This window comes from Aquarana catesbeiana, linkage group LG01 (assembly GCF_042186555.1).
Source record: "Aquarana catesbeiana isolate 2022-GZ linkage group LG01, ASM4218655v1, whole genome shotgun sequence".
In the NCBI taxonomy this organism is placed as follows: domain Eukaryota; kingdom Metazoa; phylum Chordata; class Amphibia; order Anura; family Ranidae; genus Aquarana; species Aquarana catesbeiana.
This window is the reverse complement of record NC_133324.1, coordinates 145573419-145596089: the sequence shown is the minus strand read 5'-3', so window position 1 is coordinate 145596089 and position 22671 is coordinate 145573419. Positions and strand designations below refer to the sequence as shown.

General features: G+C 43.5%; 1 protein-coding gene across 3 annotated transcripts in view; it reads right to left on the bottom strand.

Annotated features, from left to right (window-relative positions):
• The window catches only part of RASGRF2 (Ras protein specific guanine nucleotide releasing factor 2), a 502009-nt gene that overhangs the window by 51972 nt on the left and 427366 nt on the right, over positions 1-22671 (bottom strand). For all 3 annotated transcript variants that reach the window (XM_073624437.1, XM_073624439.1, XM_073624438.1), the window contains one exon: positions 1372-1478. In XM_073624437.1, coding sequence (XP_073480538.1) covers positions 1372-1478 — 107 coding nt within the window. The remainder of the gene's footprint in view (positions 1-1371; positions 1479-22671) is intronic.

The following is a 22671-nucleotide window of genomic DNA, read 5'->3' as shown; positions in this document are numbered from 1 at the left end:
TCTACACACACACGAATTACAAGCAAACAGATCACAGGTGAGGATGGTTACCGTTAATAGTCATTCAAACCCCTTTGTATCAACTTGTGTGCATATTATCAGGCCAAAATCACCAGAGTATGTAAACTTTTGATCAGGGTCATTTGGGTAATTTCTGTTGTGATTTATGATTTAAAAAAAGTAAACACAGTTGATTGATAATAAATGGCTTCAGCCGCACACTAACTATGAGTGAAAAAAAAAAGTTTTGTGTTATCATTCATATTCTCTGAAAAACGGCCAAGAAATCATAAATTCTGCCAGGGTATGTACACTTATGAGCACAACTGTATGTCAAGGTGTCCTATAGTTTGTAGCTCATTTCCAATCCCATCAGAATGACTGCTGTGAACACCATTACCTGAAATCTCCTCTTGCAGCAAACTCAATCTTGCTATTATGGGATTTAGTCTTGAACCTGTCCAATAATTTGTCTATTTTATAACTCCTATATCATCATTTTGTATTCAACTGCAGTTATTTTCTCCTTTAGAAGTACATGGTTAGTATAAGCTCTCCTTTATTTAAATATCTCTATATTTTTTATTAAGGTAGGACTCTAGGCATAGAACTAAATATACATGTCTACATCTAGCCTACTTACTGGACAATAAATCTGAATCATCACCTTGTCCAAATAGCCACGAGGTGAACCAGCAAGCAGTGAAGCTGAGCCAGGAAGCAGTAGAGTAAGCAGTGGGGCAGAGATGTGTAAATCAGAAGCCTGGTATAATAAAATTACAAAAACTCAACCCACATGGTAAATTAACCATGTGGGAGGAAAATTAACATTAAACAGATATTAATGTATTAAGTTGCTTTCCTGGACATCCACTTTAGAGTGTATGCCTGGGCAAAACAAACAAAATGTACATCTCTGTGATACATGCACATTTCTTCGAGTTTCTTTAAAAATGCTGCAAGTACAGATAAATACTTGTTGATCTGCCAGAAAGCCAGTGAGCTCCTAACTGCCTGTAGTGAGCCCACAATGATCCCTGTGGTGCACTATAAATGCAAGCAGTATTCTCAGCCGTCCTGAGCTATTCTTTGTTGGACTATAGAACACCACTCGTTTAAGCAGATGGGGGGGGGGGGGGGAGTTGTAGTTCACAGACAAGAACTGTGCAGTTGGCTGAAAACAAAGAGCAAACTGGATTTCTGGCAGATCATCTTTTTTTTCTGTATTTGCAGCATTTTTTAAGGGATACAAACTGAGGAAACATGCATGTATTAGAGAGATGTACTGAAAAAGTCTTTTTAATCTTGCCCAGACATACAATTTAAATAACAGCAGAAAACAGTAACACATCCCTGAAACCTGATAAATACCTGTGAATGCTTGGATACCCAGTGGCGCAGTACATTCAGCACACGGTTTGTAGCTGCTCGGCGTATTATAAACTCTTTGTCACACATTCTCTCCATGTTGTTGAAACCTTCAAAAATATTAAAAAAATGGAAAAAAGGTAAAACGTCACAGAAAATGTAGAAGGCGTGACAAGTAAACAATTGTTTCAACTCAAGTTAACACAAGCTTTATTAATAAAACAGGATTTTTGGACTTATCGTAAAAATAATTTTCTTGGAATCCACTAAGGCACATAGGAAGTCTTAAACCTTCAGTTTATACTGCTCTGTACAAGGAGATCGACACTATCAAAACAAAAAAAAAAAATATTTCCTACTGCCAGCATACCTCAATTTTGTAGCAAAGCGTTACCAAGACCTGGTCCCTAAACACAGATGGATGACACCCATGTTCCTCCATGGACTCAAAGAAATGGAGTTTACACTGACTACAAAAATCATATTTTCATTCTCCTTCACTGAGTAACACAGAAAGCCTTAAATTTAAGGAAGCATTGGGTGAGAGATAGACTTTCACAGCCTAAACTACATCCTATCAATGGAGGGAAATCTCCTTTTGATGAACTGGAGCAGGACAGAGGGCTGTAAGAACAAGGTCGAAACCACTTTAGGTAGCAAGGTCAGACACTGGTCTCACATAGGTGATGGCTACAAGAAATACCACCTTTTGGGTGAAAGTGAAAAATCTTTGATGGGTTCAAAAAGCAGTTTCTAAATTGTTGAGAGAACTAATGGAGATCCTACAGAGTCACAGGTAAGCCAACGTAATAATACATTATCAATTTTTTTGATGAAATAGAACAGATGAGGTTACACCAAGTAAATTAAATGCTCAACATGTCAAACCCTAAAACTGGTCGCGCTCATGAAACTGTGACAAACTTCAGGACCCAAAATAGAGTTAACCATTAATAAAGGCCCTAGAATTATTGCTCCCACTCTAGCATTGCAAAATATATTCCTCAGCGTTGACTCCATCTTCATTAGGAATCAGCAGAACGTGGGAACTTTTAAAGGATAAGTTCACCTTTTGTGATATGTTACACGTTAATATTCAGGGTGTAACATGTTACAAATGTAACGGCCTCCACATCCCCCAAATACCACGTTTTGGCAGTGAGCGGGGGATTTTCTCCCCTCGCTCGCTGCCACAATCTAAAGAAAAAGTGGCCGCGCGGGGCTCTGGCTACGTCATTCATTTACAGTGTTCTGTGAATGAATAGACTACATCTACCGACAGCCTATGTGGCTGTCAGCTTGTAGTTCTCAATGAACTACCATGGCACTGTTGAGTGCTCTGGTAGTTCATGGATTTTTCCCATCAGTGTGAAACTGCCTGGCCGTACGATGTACAGGCAGACAGCTTACACTGACAGTGTGCAGGAGACCTACATGGTAGCAGCAATCTGATATTCGCTGGTGCAATGCTTTCCAGGCTCCTAAAACAAAGAAATAGTAAATGCACATTTTTTCACCTGCAAATAAAGTGCATTTATTATTTGTTGTTAAAAGGTGTTCTTATATTTTAAAGTGATCCAGTGATTCAAACAAATGAAGTAGCTCCTGGTTGTCAGAGATAGGGCAAGCACTAAGGAAATGTCAAGAGCACTCCGCAAATAACTTGTTCACAGAACGGTGTCTGAATAGTGCCTTACGCGGAATCCTGCACCCAAGGGTCACTTCTATGCCTGCTTGGCAACAACCAGTCCAGGGGGTCCAGTTGCTGCACTCCAAATTCAAACTTGAAATAGGCTTCTTCAGTGGAAAAAAAAAATATGAAAAAAATGCTAGCAACAAATACGTTTTAACCGTACAGCTGAGAAAAAGATGTCCATCCTTCTAGAACACTAGCAAAAAACTAATAAAAGGTTTTTAGTTTGTCAGTGACCAGTCTTCCTGTGGGTAGCAATATAACCTGAAGGTTTAAGTGTTCCCCAATGGACAAGAAACAATCACTAAGAAAAATGGTCATTTCCATCAATGACTGGACATACATTCTTTCTCCCTGTCTTTTTATTTAATTGTTCATGTTGCCAGGTAGCAGACAACCCTGGTATAAAATGTCCAATTTCATTACAGAACAAGTTGCCTTTGTACTGACAGTAAGAAGTGAGCACAAGAGACAACTGAACTATGATGTGCTCTATCATATGTGTTTGTGGCTTTCCAATAAATTTCCCCAATGGCCTCACTCTATTATTGAAAGTGTATTACAACAAGACATTGGTAATGGGATAGCCGATAACAATTACATCTAAAGTAACTTAATTTGTATGAAAAGATTAATGTTATACACAGTCTTTGCTACTTGGAATAAAAAAAGAAAAGTGACTATTTCACAGAATGTAAGTTAAAGGAGATACGACTACTGAAAGTGGACCTGGTATCAGATATATTTGTTAATGATAATTGCATGCATGCTAAATGTGTAAATTTAAAATTCAAAGGTATGTATTACTACTCAGAGATGACATACTCAACCTGACAAAGCCTTAACCTGCTTGTCTCTCCAGAAGCACATTTTTGTTCAGAAATCATCTAGGTTCAACATTTACTTCTTGTACTGAGATGCTGACTCAGTGATAATACTCAGTCTTTCTAATGGAGGTGTTAGTTGAGAGGTAAACCGACACAACATGAACTGAATCCAAGCAGTAAAAAGAAACTTCTAGTAGAGATACTGTAGATGGACATAGAGAAGGAAGAACAATGTCCTGGTTGCGGTGAGAGGTTAAAACTACCTTAAAAAGGAAGGGGGCCCTAGAAAGACAGAGTTCTTTAAAGGACAAAGCTGCAAGCTCAGATACCCTCAATGATACCAATAAACGTAGTAGCGCCCGATACTTGGTCCACATGACTTAGTCACAGAGTCTTCAGAGACTTGGTCACGCCAGAGGTTGACCCTAGACCTGGAAAGAGCACACAATGATCTGGAGCACACAATGATCTGGAGATAGTCACAGGCACAACCCAGGTCACATTCCAGACAGGCCTCACAATTTTCTGTCCAGCAGGTTCCAGCTACAACCTCCAAAGCTATTGCTGAAGACACTCCAAACTGAATAGATGCATACAGACCCCAGAAGCATGTAGATAAAGTGTTGCTCAAAAAAAAAAAAAAAAATCTTAAAGGAGGAGGAAACGACTAGTACAAAAAGTATTCTCCTAGGACACTATAAAAAAACAAAAAAAAAAAACAAAAAACAACTGCATGGTAATGGTAATGAGACTAGTAGTAGGAGGGCCAGGACAAAGGGGGGAGCAGAAGGGGCACCTACCCTGGATGCTGGCTTTATGTTCAGTGGAGGGGTGCACTGGGAGCTACCCTCTCTACCTCTCACTGACAGAAGTGAATATAGTTTTTTTTTTTGTCCCGAGCGCAGGACAAGTACTTTATAAAAGCAGGAGATGCCATTATCCAATCAGATTCCCAATGAGGAAGTCATGTGTCCTGGTGATGAAACATGTAGGAGCAGAGCCTTGGATGGTGTCAACATGCTGATACACCCATACAGGAAGTGTGGTACCTTAATCCTAAACTGGAATACCAGCATCATTGTATAGGCTATATTTCTGTGTGCCCTTGAGAGCACCATGTTATGTGAAGGCGTTTTTTTAGTGGGTTTAATAAAGCATTTGTCTGTGAGGTAAAGCACTATGAAGTTTGTGTGCTTTCTGTGACACTATATGCTGGAGGAGTGGAAAGAAGAGGATGCTTCTTGGTGAGGATACCAAATAAAGGGACCATGCCTGTGGCTCTGACCAGTGGAGGATACTGGAGGAGAAAGGATACGAACTCTGTGTACTGGGGGGGGGGGGGGCAAGCTTTGTTAACTGGGGGGGGCTAGGAGGTGGGGGAGCTCTGTGTATTGGTGGGGTGCTACGGGGTGGGGGGAGCTGTGTACTGGGGATAAGGAGGGATCTGTGTACAGGGGAATTGGGGAGACCTGTTCTGGGGGGGCTAGGGGCAGCACTGTACTAGTAGGGATGGGAGGAGGTGAGGGGAGCTCTGCACTAAGGTGGATGGGAGGAGGGGGGAGCTCTGTACTGGGCGGTGGATAGGGGAAGGTGGCATACCTAGGGGGTGCGGCCCACACTGGGTACAACAGCTCCTGAGTGCCGAACCAGTCTAATGTCACACACAGTTGTCAGTTTGGCTGGTAAGTCGCACCTGTGCTAGCACCAGTAATGAATCACTACGCACCTTCCACCAGCCCTATAGAAAAGCTTTTTTAAGCTATGCTGCAGCTACTTTTGCTTAGCAGCTTAGCAACAGTAGCTGCAGTGTTGCTTAAAAATGCTTTTCTATGGGTTGAATGGGAGGAACAGAGCGATTCAGCACTGGTGTGCTGTGAGGTCATCCTTCTCTTGCATAAGTCGCCCCCACACAGCATCACTCTGCCACGCACCTTTTCTGATTGAAACTCTAAGCCCTATATTAGGAGAGGGGGTTTGTGTGGCAAATACACCTGGAATAGGAGGGAGGGGGGGGGTTGTTTGTAGAGGCCCTGGACTAGGAAAGGGGGGAGTTGCAGGGGAGGCCATGGAATAATAATAGAAGCTTAAAGAATTCCATAGACTAGGAGAGGGGCGTGTGCTGAAGAAGGCCTTGGACTAGAAGAGGGGGGGTGTACGGAGGAGGCCATTAACTAAGAGGGGGGTGTTTAGCAGAGTTCTTGGACTAGAAGAGGGGGTGCCTAAAGGCTCCGGACTAGGACAGCAGGTGTCTGGAGGCCCTGGACTAAGAGAGACGGAGCATGGAGGCCTTGGAGTAGGAAAGGGGGTGCCTGGAGGCCCTGGACTAGGTGAAGGGGTGCCTGGAAGCCCCAGACTACAAGAAGACATACCTGGAGGCCCTGCTTTATTCAGGGAGAAAGAGTCTGGACTGGCCTGGTTTACCTGCATGGGGATGCACAGGTGTTCCATGCATCACCGTGTGGGCAGTCCCATTAAAGTCAATTGGGATGCAGTGGCTGCAAGGACAGAGTCGCTGCTTCCAATGTGACATCAATGCAGGTGCGTGGCTCTGAATGCACCCAGGGTTTGACTGTGGCACCATGCCCACAATTTCTTCCTACCACTTTTTCGGGGGGGGGGGGGGGGGGCGGTGTAGGAGTGTATACAAATTACGGACTCCAGGTGTTAGGTATGCCACTGATTGAGGGTGAACTTTGAAGTAAGGGGGGGGGGGAGGGGCACGGCAACTGGGGTTGTGGGGGAGGAGTTTTGCAATAGTTTTAAATCAGTCATACAAAATACAAGGAATGTAATATGTGCTTCTGCACAGTACATTTTCAGACAAATGAGACACAAGGTTTCCTACAGTACATATTTGCCTAGCACATACTCAGGATCATCACCCTATTAGCAAAACACATCTCATGTACCTGAGATAAAATGGAAAGGCGCAATGAAATAAAACAAAAAAATAAAAAATAAATAAAGGCAACCCTTGTATCAAAAATGCTTTTGACAACAATGACAATGCTGGGGTAAACTGCAGCACACATGGACAAATATCATAAACATAAAAAGGAAGAAACTAGGGGAAAGACAAGAACAAAGAAGGAAAAAAAAAGGACAAAAGAGGGTATACAAAGAGACCCAACTCTCCCTCTGTCCAACTAGTCCAGTCATTATATCCAGTTATTATATTCAATGTTCTCCTGAAATGTAATGGGTCTAGGGGGCCCATATTTGTTCAAATTGTATCCTGTAATATAGACATTACAATACAATTTTCATGTATCATTATCCATGTTAGCTTCGAGTGTATCAGGGAATGGGATGGACAGAGACCTCCATGATCTGGCAATTGCTATCCTGGCTGCTAAGAATAAAGAATATGAAGGAAATCAGTTTGCTGGTATATATCGGTACCTCCTCTAATGGGTGGCCCAGTAGGGTTTGCCATGGGAACTTTTAGAGCTTAGCCTGGGTCAAAGAGTATATAAAATTATAGACTTGAATCCAATTTCGCTTAAACCTGGGCCATGACCACCAGATATGGTAATCTGGGCCCTCCTAAAATACTTAGGGGAGCAGCCTAGGACACATGATGCTAATTTTGTAGGTACCATGTACCAAGGTAACAACACTTTATAGTTAGCTTCACAACTTGGGCATTTTTGTTTTTCAGTAGCACAACTGACTCAGAACATTTTTTAATTTCAGTGGCGCCGCCAACCCAGGGACATTTTTTCCTCTGCCACATATTTGTCCAATTAATTTCAACTTTTCATTGATACTATTTCATTCCATGTAAAAAACATTGGCGCTTGCCACTATTAGCCCCACTGATCCCTTCTCTACGCAACTGTGGATCATCTTTGCTCTTGGCACCGGTTGACATTGTCCCAGCACTGGGTAGTAGCTGGCTGGCCAATAACTTTAATATTGTCCAGTATCCAACCCCTCCTGAAGATAGCAGTATTACCCAACTCAGAACAATTGCATCTTGCTTCCTTTAATGAAGAGAAAGAAATGTATTTTACGCCCAGATCCAATTTTGCAATTTTGACATGTGTTAGTAAAACTGCAAATATGATCGCAACTACTTTGTATATCCAGGGGATTATACCTTGTTTTTTTCCAGGATAAATTAGGCTTTAATCTGGTGGTAAATAGTAAGAGATATATCTCCGGATTTCTTTTATTATCAAAGGAAAAACGACCTCAAAACTTACAGGGGTGAGCAGGGGAAGCTGTCCCCACCACCAGGAGAGGACAGTGATTATTACTAATGGCTAGAGCAGCCACTAGTGATGACCGTAAGTGAATCCGTAAGTGAATCTGGTTGTACCCAAGCTGATCGATTGATCAACTTGGTACATTCAGCCTACCCATTAACGGTTTGAACCTCGGCCGGTACCGGTTTCTCGGATTCAAACCGTGTATGGCCGGCCTAACACATACATACAGCGCCCAGGTTTAAAGCTCACCTTCTGGACACAGCATATACAGCACAGTGGTGTAGTGGTTAGCACTTTCACCTTGCAGAAAAAAGGTTGCTGGTTTGAATCCCAACCACGACACTACCTGCCTGGAGTTTGCATGATCTCCCTGTGCCTGCGTGGGTTTCCTCTGGGTACTCTGGTTTCCTCCCACACTCCAAAGACATGCTGGTAATTAATTGCATCCTGTCTAAATTGGCCCTAGTATGGATAAGTTAGGGACCTTAGATTGTAAGCTCCTTGAGGGCAGGGACTGATGTGAATATAATGTATATGTAAAGTGCTTCGTAAATTGACGGTACTATATAAGTACCTGAAATAAATAAATAAAAAATGATACGTGTTACTGTGTCATTATGGGGTTAAACAACACAGCGCACCACAACACTGAGAGTATCTAAAAGTGTGCATTAACATGTTTTGTGGTATAACAAACACCTTATCACATATTACCACAAAACATATACTGTATATGAAGGGGCCCTCAAGATTTCAATAAATCAACAGGTAAAAAAAATGTAAACTTTAAAAAGCCTTACAATCGATAACATTATGAAATGAACTGCAATAATGAAAGCATCAAGAAGACAGCAAGCCCTGAAGTGTGTTTATTTTCATCCACACTGACATGTAAAAACTGGGAGACAGTGTAAATAAAGAGGCAAGTTAGGAGGAAGCTGAGCGCCTAGATACCAATATTCTGTGTGCAGCTGCAACAAAGGCTGCAATTAAATGCCCCAGTCTGTTATCACCTATGCCAGAAGCTGACAGTGATTATATGTCATCACACCTGAAGAGATTATTCATTGCTGCTCCAAGGTTACTTCTAAACTGATATGTATATAAACAGATCCCAGACAATGTATGTCTTGCCTTTCCCTGCAATTTTCCTAATTATAATGTAGTATGAAGCAGACAGAAATTATACTCTTTTGGCCCTAGCTTGCAATTAGAATGAAATTTCTATAACTTGATGAAAGTACAGAATGAAGAAAAATGTTTTAATGGGATTTTCACCTTCTGTAAACAGCTCCACCTGTTCTCACAGCCGACTGCAACAAATACCAGAAAAGAACACATTTCTAACAGGTCTCTTCTTTCAAATGGCCTGACATTTTGAGGCTGTGGAGATCATATGGGATAAACAATATAATACTTTACTGAAGGTATGGATTTACAATTAGGCAAGGTGGCTTATACTCTGAATTCACACCAGTGTCCAGGAAGTCTTGGTCACCATGGGTGTTTAATTCCATAGTTAAAATGAATGTAAACCTTAAAGAAGGACTAAAGCCATCCCTTTCAGTCAAGGAAGCTGCCATCTTAATCTATGTTTGATTTGCAACTGCCACGATGGACAGTTCACTGACTGGAATGCTACCAGCCATGTTGGAGGAAAGCCAAAAGAAAGCCAAAAAAGGCCTGAGATATATCCCTGGAAATTACAGGCCAGTCAGTATAACATCAATAGTCTTCAAGCTATTGGAGGGGATAAGGGACTATATCTAAGATTTTAGTAATGAAAACAGTATCATTAGTAGTAATCAGCATGGATTCATGAAGAATCGTTCTTGCCAGACCAATCTATTAACATTCTACGAGGAAGTGAGTTGCCATCTAGGTAAAGGAATGCCTGCGGATGTGGTGTATCTGGATTTTGCAAAGACATCTGATACAGTTCCCCACAAATGTTTACTTTACAAACTAAGGTCTGTTGGCATGGACCACAGGGTATGTACCTGGATTAAAATCTGGCTACAGGGGTGGGTCCGAGGGTCCAAAGGGTGGTGATAGATAGCAAATACTCAGAATGGTGCAGTTTGGTAAGTGGGGTCCCCCAGGGATCTGTCCTGGGACCAATTCTGTTTATTGTATTTATAAATGATAGAGAGGATGAGATAAATAGCTCAATCTCTGTATTTGTGGATGATACAAAGCTAAGCAGGGCAATAACTTATGTGCAGGATGTGGAAACCGTACAAAAAATGTTTTAAACCTTACAAGAAGATCTAAATAAAATAATGGGTTTGGCAACTACATGGCAAATAAGGTTTAATGTTGAAAAATGTAAGGTAATGCATTTGAGTTCTAAAAATACGAATGCAAGTTGCTCGCTAGGGGGAGAATCTTTGGGGGAATCCAGGATGGAAAAGGAACTGGGGGTCTTAGATGACAGGCTCAGCAGTGACATGCAATGCCAAGCTGCTGCAAGCAAAGCTAACAGAATATTGGCTTGCATTAAAAAGGAGATCAACTGCAGAGATAAAACGATAATTCTCCCACTCTACAAGACTCTGGTCCGGCTGCATCTTGAGTATGCTGTGCAGTATGAATGTGCTGGAACTGGAAAGAGTTCAGAGAAGGGCAACAAAGCTATTATAGGGACTAGAGGATCTCAGCTATGGGGAAAGACTCCAAGCATTGAACTTCTGCTCTCTGGAAAGGAGACGCTTGATATGGGATATGCTAGCGATATACAAATACCTTACTGATGACCCTAGCACAGGTAAAAAACTTTTCAGTGAGAGGGAGTTTAAAAAGACCCGTGGCCATTCACTGAAATTGGAAGAGAAGCGGTTTAAACTTAAACTGCGTAGAGGGTTCTTTACTGGATATGGAATTCTCTTCCACAAGCAGTGGTATCAGCAGGGAGCGTCTATAGTTTAAAAAAACTATTATGCCGCGTACACACGGTCGGACTTTTCGTCTACAAAAGTCCGACAGCCTGTCCGACATACTTCCGACGTACCTTCGGCGGACTTGCGGCAGACTTTCTTACGAACGGACTTGCCTACACACGACCACACAAAAGTCCGACGGATTCGTACGTGATGACGTACACCGGACTAAAATAAGGAAGTTCATAGCCAGTAGCCAATAGCTGCCCTAGCATGGGTTTTTGTCCGTCGGACTAGCACACAGACGAGCGGATTTCGGGGTCCGTCGTACTTACGACGTAAAAGATTTGAAGCATGTTTCAAATCTAAAGTCCGTCGGATTTGAGGCTAAAAAAGTCAGTTGAAAGTCCGGAGAAGCCCACACACGATCGGATTACCAGCCAGCTTTAGTCCGTCAGCGTCCGTTGGACTTTTGTAGACGAAAAGTCCGACCGTGTGTACGCGGCATTAGATGGGCACCTTAACAATCACGACATACAGGAGTATGCAATTTACTATAGGCATAAACATATGCACACTCACACACAGGTTGTGCTGGATGGACTGGTGTCTTTTTTCAACCTTACCGACTATGTAACTATGACACAACACATGTGATCAGTTATGACTCCAGCCATTTGATGGTTTGACAGTTTGGTTGAAAGCACAAGCAAATGTGGCAGCTAGCATTCTCAGCAAGCCGGGAACATACAAGCTTTGGCTGTACTTCTCCTTTAATGTACAGGCCCCCATCCAACAAAAACAGTGCTGTGCCTGGCTACATAGTGACAGTAGCAGTGTCACAGAGGGCAAGAGAAGGCTTTGAATAATCCACTGTGACCCACGCTGTGCAAACTCCATGCTGGCTCTGACATCACAGGTGCCCGAGTTCAGCCGATCTAAAATCGACTGGCTTGGAAGCTACACATGCGCAGTGTGATCTAATCGGAAGGCGGACATTTGCACTCGTGCTTGCACTGGTCCAGGCAATAATAGACAGGAGCAAAGCTCCTTTTTTGGCAACCTTGGGCAGGATGCTCTGGAGGGAGGGGGTGTTTGGACCCCCCTAACCCTCCACCCTTATGTACGTCCCTGCAAACACCAGATCAGCACTGCTCAGAGTGGTGTGCCTCCTCCGGAAAATATCACAGGAGGAGGGGGCGGGTTCAGTGCGCTCCGCTCAGCTCTGTGTCAGATGCAGGCAGTGGAGAGAGATGCCAGTTGTTGTAGAAATCTTTCCTTGCGGCGCGCCTGACCCGGACACACCGCACAAGCCAAAGGCGGGTTGTGACTGGTCCCCGCGCTAGTGCGCCCCTGCTCGGCGAGTCCCTGAAGTCCAGTGCCGAACTTGTTCCGGCACTGGGCTCCATTCCGGGACTCAGCCCTGATTCGCCGGGACTCTAGGACATACATCAATTTCCGGGACGGTCCCGGTGAATCAGGGATGGTTGGGAGGTATGTAAGACTATGAAAGTAAAGGCTGTTAGTATAAAGTGCATGTGAATGCATTTTTTTCTTCGCGACTTCAATATGGGTTGAATGTCTGGAATTCAGTGCAGAAACACCAACAGCAGAGGAAAACTTTCTAGTAGGATAAAACTGCAGCCATTGTATGCTCAGATATTGTGCCAATTGTACAATCTGCATTATTAGCATTACTGAACACTGACCAATATCAGACATTTGTCTAATGCTTCAAGTAATATGAAAGATTTGCTGTAGACATTTGAGTAGATATTGCCTATAACTACGCAGGAGTATTTTGTTGTTAATTAAAATAACATTGTATACCGCTATACTTTGTTACACAAAGTGTGGCACAACTAAATCTTTTCCCAATTATGAAAGTTTGAAAAGGAGTGTTTTCATGGCTAAACAGTTAAAGTGGAAGCAAACACTCCTATCGTTTTCAGGCAAGGAAGCTGCCATCTTGGCTTCTGTTTAATCTGCAACTGCCATGATGCTGCACATGTGATCAGTTATGACACCAGGCATTGGATGGTTTGACAGTGTGGTTGAGAGCATAACCAATGTGACAGTTTACCTTCCCGGTAGGTGCCGGGAATGTAACTGTTATGGTGTGCGATTAAAGTGGAAGTAAACCCTCCTATCATTTTCAGGCAAGGAAGCTGCCATCTTGGCTTTTGTTTAATCTTCAACTGCCATGATGCTGCATATGTGATCAGTTATGACAGCAGCCATTGGATGGTTTGACAGTTTTAAAGCACAACCAATGTGACAGTTACATTCCCGTTTTTTGAAACTGTGAAATCGATAGGTTTACTTCTGCTTTAAACTAAACTGAAAAAATGGCTTTAAATTGCAAAATTTAATCTCAGATTTCCTTCCAGGTAAAATATATAATATATAATATAATATACAATTAAAGCATTTTGATTCTGCCATAAATATTGTGAGTTGATAACCTACTGTGTTCTCTGTGTGTGATGACTGGTATCAGCCAGCATTGTTCTTTGTGCATTGTGCTATCTCTGTGGGCTACAGAAAACCTCCTCTATGTTTTGATGAAGACAAGAGGGGGAGGCGTTCTGTACTCTTCCATTCATTTTTATTCTAACCTGTTGGTTGCGGACTGATGTGCTTTATAAATGTGCAGTGTTTTTTTTTTTTTCCAATCACCAGTATAGCCATAATAAAGCCATATTGCACTTTTTAATTACAAAACAAACAATTCAGGCACTATGCAATAATACTCAGTTCATAAAATGGTGGAACCAGTGGTGTAACTAGAACCTTCAGGGCCCCGATGCAAGAAACCATGAAGGGCCCCCCTGACCCCCGGACAGGGCTCTTTTCTCCGAGCCCGATGGCGGAACACCAGGGCTCGGTCACAAGTGGGTGGCTGCATATAAAGGAACCGATTTCTCTATTTCCCCCTGCTTCTCCTCCTCTCCCTCTCACAGGAATTCAGCGGCTGCAGGAGGAAAATGGAGAGATGGGTTCCTCTATGTCAGTGTTTCTCAATCTTTTTCCAGTCAGGGCACCCTTGAAGTACACCCCTAGGTGAATGAGGCTGCACTGCAACCACCCTGCAACTGTGTGCATTGCATGCAGTTGCGGGATAGTGATGATGCATTTAAGGGGTTAAAACAGGCGGTCGGTAGGCAACATATTGCCTCTTTACCGGCTGTCAAATGCCTCTGAAAAGCGATCTGAGCATGGATCAATTTCGGAGGAACAGCATTTTTTGCTGGTACTATGAACAAGCAAAAAAAATAAAGAAATCGGTTCTGATTGTACACATATAGGGGGTCAGGATTAAAAGTGTATACCTAAAATGTGCATACATACATATAAACACACACACACATATATAAAAACACACACATATATATATATAAATGCACATATGCATGCACATATAAACCAGTGGAGGCTGGTGCTCAAAATTTTTAGGGAGACGCAAGCAAACTGAGAGATTTAGAAAAAGAAACATCAATTGCAGCCACTCTACCATCAAACGCCGCCACTGTGCCATCAAATGCCGCCACTGTGCCCATCAAATGTTGCCACTGTGCCCATCAAATGCTGCCACTGTGCCTATCAAACTCTGCCGCTGTGCCATCAAATGCCGCCAGTGGGCCCATCAAACGCTGCCACTGTGCCCATCGAGGTCTGCCACTGTGCCATCAAATGCCGCCACTGTGCCCATCAAATGCTGCCACTGTGCCCATTAAATGCTGCCACTGTGCCCATCAAATGCTGCCAGTGTGCCATCAAATGCTGCAACTGTGCCATTGAATGCTGCCACTGTGCCCATTAAATGCCACCAGTGTGCCCATTAAATACTGCCAGTGTGCCATCAAATGCTGCAACTGTGCCATCGAATGCTGCCACTGTGAATCCCCCCCCCGCCCGCTCGCCGTCTGCCCAGCACTTACCCTGTCTCGGTGGGGCAGCAGGTGACGGCCACGAGCGGGGTCCTCCATGCGTCTCCTGCCGTCCTCATCTCCCGTCCTCTCCTCCTGATAGGCGTCCAATAGCCGTGCCTATCATTTCAGCCAACCAGGTGACGGGTAGGGATGAGCTTCGAGTTTGATTCGAACTTATGTTCGACTCGAACTTCGGCTATTCGCAAGTTTGCCGAACAGCGAACAATTTGGGGTGTTCGCGGCAAATTTGAAAGCCGCGGAACGCCCTTTAAAAGTCTATGGGAGAAATCAAAAGTGCTAATTTTAAAGGCTTATATGCATGGTATTATCATAAAAAGTGTTTGGGGACCTGGGTCCTAACCCAGGAGACATGAATCAATGCAAAAAAAAAGTTTTAAAAACGTCCGTTTTTTCGGGAGCAGTGATTTTAATAATGCTTAAAGTGAAACAATAAAAGTGTAATATTCCTTTAAATTTCATACTTGGGGGGTGTCTATAGTATGCCTGTAAAGGGGCACATGTTTCCCGTGTTTAGAACAGTCTGACAGCAAAATGACATTTCAAAGGAAAAAAAGTCATTTAAAAGTACTCGCGGCTATATGAATTGTCAGTCCGACAATACACATAAAAGTTCATTGATAAAAACGGCATGGGATTTCCCCACAGGGGAACCCCAAACCAAAAGTTTTTAAAAAATGGTGTGGGGGTCCCCCTAAATTCCATACCAGGCCCTTCAGGTCTGGTATGGATATTAAGGGGAACCCCGTGCCAAAATAAAAAAAAAAAGGCGTGGGGGTCCTCCTCAAAATCCTTACCTGACCCTTCAGGTCGGGTATGGATTTTAAGGAGAATCCCGCGTCAAAATTTTTTAAAAAATGGCGTGGGGTCCGCCTAAAAATCCATACCAGACCCTTATCCGACCACGCAACCTGGCAGGCCGCAGGAAAAGAGGGGGGGATGATAGAGTGCCCCCCCTCCTGAACCGTACCAGGCCACATACTCTCAACATTGGGAGGGTGCTTTGGGGTCCCCACCAAAGCACCTTGTCCCCATGTTGATGAGGACAAGGGCCTCATCCCCACAACCCTTGCCTGGTGGTTGTGGGGGTCTGTGGGCGGGGGGCTTATCGGAATCTGGAACCCCACTTTAACAAGGGGACACCCAGATCCTGGCCCCCCCCCCCCCCTGTGTGAAATGGGTACCCCTACCATTTCACAAAAAAAGTGTCAAAAATGTTAAAAATGACAAGAGACAGTCTTTGACAATTCCTTTATTTAAATGCTTCTTCTTTCCATCTTCTTTCTTCTATCTTCCTTCGTTTTTTTCCTCCATCTTCTTCTTCTTCTTCCTCCGATCCTCTGCTTCTTGCTCCGGTGTTCTCGTCTGGAATCTTCCTCCGCGGCGTCTTCTTCCCTTCTTCGTGCTCGGGCCTCTCCGCATCCATGATGGGAGGCTCCCGCTGTGTGACGCTTCTCGATTTCTGACGGTTCTTAAATAACGGAGGGCGGGGCCACCCAGTGACCCTGACCCCCTCTGACGCACGGGGACTTCCCTGAAGCTTTCCCCGTGACGTCAGAGGGGGCGGGATCACCCACCCCGCCCCCCTCTGATGTCACGGGGAAAGCAACAGAGAAGTCCCCATGCGTCAGAGGGGTGCGGGGTCACCGGGTGGCCCCACCCTCCATTATTTAAGAACCGTCAGAAAACGAGAAGCGTCACACAGCAGGAGCCTCCCATCATGGATGCGGAGCAGCCCGAGCACAAAGAAGAGAAGATGCCGCGGAGGAAGATGCCGGACAAGAACACCGGAGCAAGAAGCAGAGGATCGGAGGAAGAAGAAGATGGAGGAAGAAACCGAAGGAAGATAGAAGAAAGAAGATGGAAAGAAGAAGCATTTAAATAAAGGAATTGTCAAAAACTGTCTCTTGTCATTTTTAACATTTTTGACACTTTTTTTGTGAAATGGTGGGGGTACTCCATTTCACACAGGGGGGGCCAGGATCTGGGGGTCCCCTTGTTAAAGGGGGCTTCCAGATTCCGATAAGCCCCCCACCCGCAGATCCCCACAACCACCGGGCAAGGGTTGTGGGGATGAGGCCCTTGTCCTCATCAACATCGGGACAAGGTGCTTTGGGGGGGACCACCAAGCACCCTCCCAATGTTGAGGGCATGTGGCCCGGTACAGTTCAGGAGGGGGGGCTCTCTCATCCCCCCTCTTTTCCTGCGGCCTGCCAGGTTGCGTGCTCGGATAAGGGTCTGGTATGGATTTTTGGGGGGAACCCACTCCATTTTTTAAAAAAAATTTGGGCGCGGGGTTCCCCTTAATATCCATACCAGACCTGAAGGGTCTGGTATGGATTTTGAGGGGTGCCCCCACGCCTTTTTTTTATTTTGGTGCGGGGTTCCCCTTAATATCCATACCAGACCTGAAGGACCTGGTATGGAATTTAGGGGTACCCCCACGCCATTTTTTTTTAAATTTTGGTTTGGGGTTCCCCTGTGGGGAAATCCCATGCCGTTTTTATCAATGAACTTTTATGTGTATTGTCGGACCAACAATTCATATAGCCGCGAGTACTTTTAAATTACTTTTTTCCTTTGAAATGTCATTTTGCTGTCAGACTGTTCTAAACACGGGAAACATGCGCCCCTTTACAGGCATACTATAGACACCCTCCAGGTATGAAATTTAAAGGAATATTACACTTTTATTGTTTCACTTTAAGCATTATTAAAATCACTGCTCCCGAACAAACGACCGTTTTTAAAACTTTTTTTTGCATTGATCCATGTCCCCTGGGGCAGGACCCAGGTCCCCAAACACTTTTTATGACAATAACTTGCATGTAAGCCTTTAAAATTAGCACTTTTGATTATTCATGTTCGAATCCCATAGACTTTAACGGTGTTCACGTGTTCGAATGAATTTGTTACCTGTTCACATGTTCTGGTGCGAACCGAACAGGGGGGTGTTCGGCTCATCCCTGATGACGGGTAACAGACCCGCACACCTGATTGGTGGAAAGGCAGTTCAGTGTTAGGAAAGTGAATATTAATTTGCTTTTCTAACACACCTGGGTGGACTATGAGCGCCAAGCATGGCACTCGCAGTTCACCTATTTTGAAGCCTATTAGAGCCTATGGCTCTAATCAGGTGCTTAAAAAACATCCCCCCTGCCGCTGTAATTCAGGCGCCCGGCGCCCGAAAAGGGGATGGACACCTAAATATGGGGGTGGCAGTGGTGGCCATGTATAGATTCATGCTATGCATGAATCTATCCATTGGTCATAGAGGGAGGGGGTGGCTGGAGAGAGGGGGTGGCGCCTGTGCGCCCTTATGGATGCACCGCCACTGATAAACACATGCACATACATGCACACTCACATACATACATATATGCACTCACATACATACATACATGCACACTCACATACATACATATGGATACATACATGCATACACACATACATATGCACACACACATGCATACATACACACACATACATATGGACACACACATGCATACATACACACACATACATATGCACACACACATGCATACATACACACACATACATATGCACACACACATGCATACATACACACACATACATATGCACACACACATGCATACATACACACACATACATATGCACACACACATGCATACATACACACATATACACACACATACAGTAGATAGATAGATTGATAGTCTTATAAAAAAAAGTCAAACCTTTACCTTTGCTCTTCCTGCCAGGTACTGCACTGTAGGGGGAGACAAAGAGCACAGCACACACTGTGCTTTCACTTTGATGAGCTCCCTGCACAGTCAGTGCTGATTACAGTTCGGCTAACGAGCTCGTCTCAGCCGCCCCTGCCGTTCCGCCTATCGAAGAGTACGGGGGGCCCTTAAGGGCCCCCTGCAGCAAGGGGCCTGGTCGCCATGGCGATCTCAGCGACCCCTATAATTCCGCCACTGGGTGGAACAAAACTAAAATCCCTCGCAGCTGGGAGTTAAAACTGGATCACCAATTCTGATGCCCAAGCTTAACAATATAACCACAAAGATCCTCAATGGAAGTGTTGAGGGATTCTATAAGTCTGTGGCTGTACAGACTTTTAGAATCCTTCAGCGCTTCCATTGAGGATCTTTGTGGTTATATTGCAATTTTTAAATGGACCCCTAGTTAAATAAGGTACGCTTTCTGCAAATGTCTTTGCACCAGTTATTTATAATACCCCAGCGTTCACAGGAAGGACTCTCAACTGACACTATTTTCCATTACCTATGCCTACATGTCTAAAATGCTTACTTTCGAAACGCCTCTAGAATTATACATTTAGATCCATCTATGGAAGGACTCCATGCTTTGACATAGATCTGCATGTGATCTTTATGTATGATTTCTCTGACACGGACTATGACAAAACAACCCCATTAGTGTACATCTTATCAGTCACTGGCAGCAGTGTTAGCACTTGTTCACCCCACGTGCAGACAGTGTTGTGATTTATGAACCTTATTCACATGAAACTGCTGCGTGTTGTTTGCCTCTTATTGCTCTGCATACATTATAATACATATTAAAATTCTATTACAAATTAGCTGTCATGAGAACAATGATGAGGTTTCTCTTGTGTAACAGCACACATCTGTGAGGACAGATGTTACATAAGTTTAAAGACAGCATAGAAACACATGAAGCAAACACACAGCGAGTTTTAAAACTAAGCACAAGCCCTTTATACAATTGCTACAGTATGTATTTGCTTCATTTATTGTAAATCGTCCCCTATATATAACCTCTACTGCAGCTATTTTTATAGAGGGTGTGCAAGGGTTAAAGAGTCACCAAATGCTTGATGCTAAAATAGAACTATATATATACACATATACAGTATATATACAGTATCTCACAAAAGTTAGTACACCCTTCACATTTTTGTAAATATTTTATTATATCTTTTCATGTGACAACACTGAAAAAATTACACCTTAATACAATGTAAAGTAGTGAGTGTACAGCTTGTATAACAGTGTAAATTTGCTGTCCCCTCAAAATAACTCAACACACAGCCATTAATGTCTAAACCGCTGGCAACAAAAGTGAGTACACCCCTAAGTGAAAATGTCACCAGAGCTTCACAAGTTCCCACTGGAGTCCTCTTCCACTCCTCCATGATGACATCACGGAGCTGGTGGATGTTAGAGGCCTTGCTCTCCTCCACCTTCCATTTGAGAATGCCCCACAGATGCTCAATAGGGCTTAGATCTGGAGACATGCTTGGCCAGCCCACCCCCTTTACCCTCAGCTTCTGGTGTGGTTTGGGGTCATTATCATGTTATCAGAGCTATGTCAGAAGGTTCTGGTAAAATATAGCTGTTCTTTATTTTTTCTCCACTAGGCAAATGTTTGTCTGACAGCCTGTAAAGAAGTATGTCGGGTGTTCTAAAAAGATGAATAGCACTAGCAACAGTCTACTGACTGGAATGGTACCAGCTGATTGGAAAAAAGCCAATGTAGTACCAATATTTAAAAAGGGCCCAAAATACATCCCAGGGAATTACAGACCAGTTAGTCTAACATCAATAGTATGTAAACTCTTGGAGGGGATGATAAGGGACTATACACAAGATTTTAGTAATAAGAATGGTATCATTAGCAGTAATCAGCATGGATTCATGAAGAATCGTTCTTGCCAAACCAATCTATTAACCTTCTATGAGGAGGTGAGTTGCCATCTAGATAAAGGAAGGCCCGTAGACGTGGTGTATCTGGATTTTGCAAAAGCATTTGATACAGTTTCCCATAAACGTTTACTGTACAAAATAAAGTCCGTTGGCATGGACCATAGGGTTAGTACATGGATTGAAAACTGGCTACAAGGGCGTGTTCAGAGGGTGGTGATAAACTCGGAATGGTCAGGGGTAGGTAGTGGGGTTCCCCAGGGTTCTGTGCTGGGACCAATCCTATTTAATTTGTTCATAAACGACCTGGAGGATGGGATAAACAGTTCAATCTCTGTATTTGCAGACAACACTAAGCTAAGCAGGGAAATAACTTCTCCGCAGGATGTGGAAACCTTGCAAAAAGATCTGAACAAATTAATGGGGTTGGCAACTACATGGCAGATGAGGTTCAATGTAGAAAAATGTAAAATAATGCATTTGGGTGGGAAAAATATGAATGCAAACTATACACTGGGGGGAGAACCTCTGGGGGGAATCTAGGATGGAAAAGGACCTGGGGGTCCTAGTAGATGATAGGCTCAGCAATGGCATGCAATGCCAAGCTGCTGCTAACAAAGCAAACAGAATATTGGCATGCATTAAAAAGGGGATCAACTCCAGAGATAAAACGATAATTCTCCTACTCTACAAGACTCTGGTGCGGCCGCACCTAGAGTATGCTGTCCAGTTCTGGGCACCAGTCCTCAGGAAGGATGTACTGGAAATGGAGCGAGTACAAAGAAGGGCAACAAAGCTAATAAAGGGTCTGGAGGATCTTAGTTATGAGGAAAGGTTGCGAGCACTGAACTTATTCTCTCTAGAGAAGAGACGCTTGAGAGGGAATATGATTTCAATATACAAATACCGTACTGGTGACCCTACAATAGAAATAAAACTTTTTTGCAGAAGAGAGTTTTACAAGACTAAAAATTAGAAGAAAAGAGGTTTAACCTTAAACTACGTAGAGTGCTCTTTACTGTAAGAGCGGCAAGGATGTGGAATTCCCTTTCCGCAGACGGTGGTCTCAGCGGGGAGCATCGATAGCTTCAAGAAACTATTAAACAAGCACCTGAATGACCGCAACATACAGGGATATATAATGCAATACTGACACATAATCACACATAGGTTGGACTTGATGGACTTGTGTCTTTTTTCAACCTCACCTACTATGCAACTATATATGTAACACTAAAGCTGAAATGTAATCTTCTCATATTTTATCCTGTCCACCCATATTTTCATTACATACCTCATTTTGGACACAGTAATATAACATATTCTTCTCTATGCAATACAGACAGATCATGGCTGGTGCTGGGGAGCCAGCAGAGTTCTGTACATACCTTCCACAGCACCCAGCCTCAGTACTAATATCTTCCCTGATGCAAACAATACACTGATTCATAGGAGAAGTTATTCAAAATTCAAAATGTCATTATGGGTGAATGTCAGTCTGGGGTCATTTATTTTCCTAGGTAGGCTGCATTTGCATGAATACTGCCCTAGGTAACCGCTTTGTGACAGATCACGCAAAGCCAATGACCTGCTCCTGCCGTGATTATACACAGCAGGGACCCAGTGGTGGGTACCGCAGACTCAATGTCTACCGGCGCCCACTGATTAGACAGTACAGTGGCAGAATGACAAGCCAGATTGCCGCTCTGTCAGAGGGGAAGGTACTGATACTGTGTTTCTGCTAAGTAGGAACATGCTCCCCCCCCCTAGTCAAAGCACCTCCCCCACAGTTAGTAAGCACATCTAAGGCATACATTTAACCCTTTGATCGTCCCTGATGTTTAACCCCTTCCCAGCAGTGTCATTAGTACAGTGACAGTGCATATTTTTTTAGCACTGATCACTGTATTAGTGTCACTGATACCCCAAAAAGTGTTGGTTAGGTGTCCGATTTTTTTTAGCAACAATATGTAGCAGAATACATAATGGCCTAAACTGATGAAGAAATTGGATATTTTAAATTTTTTCTTTGGGTATGTTTCATAGCAGAAAGTACAAAATATTG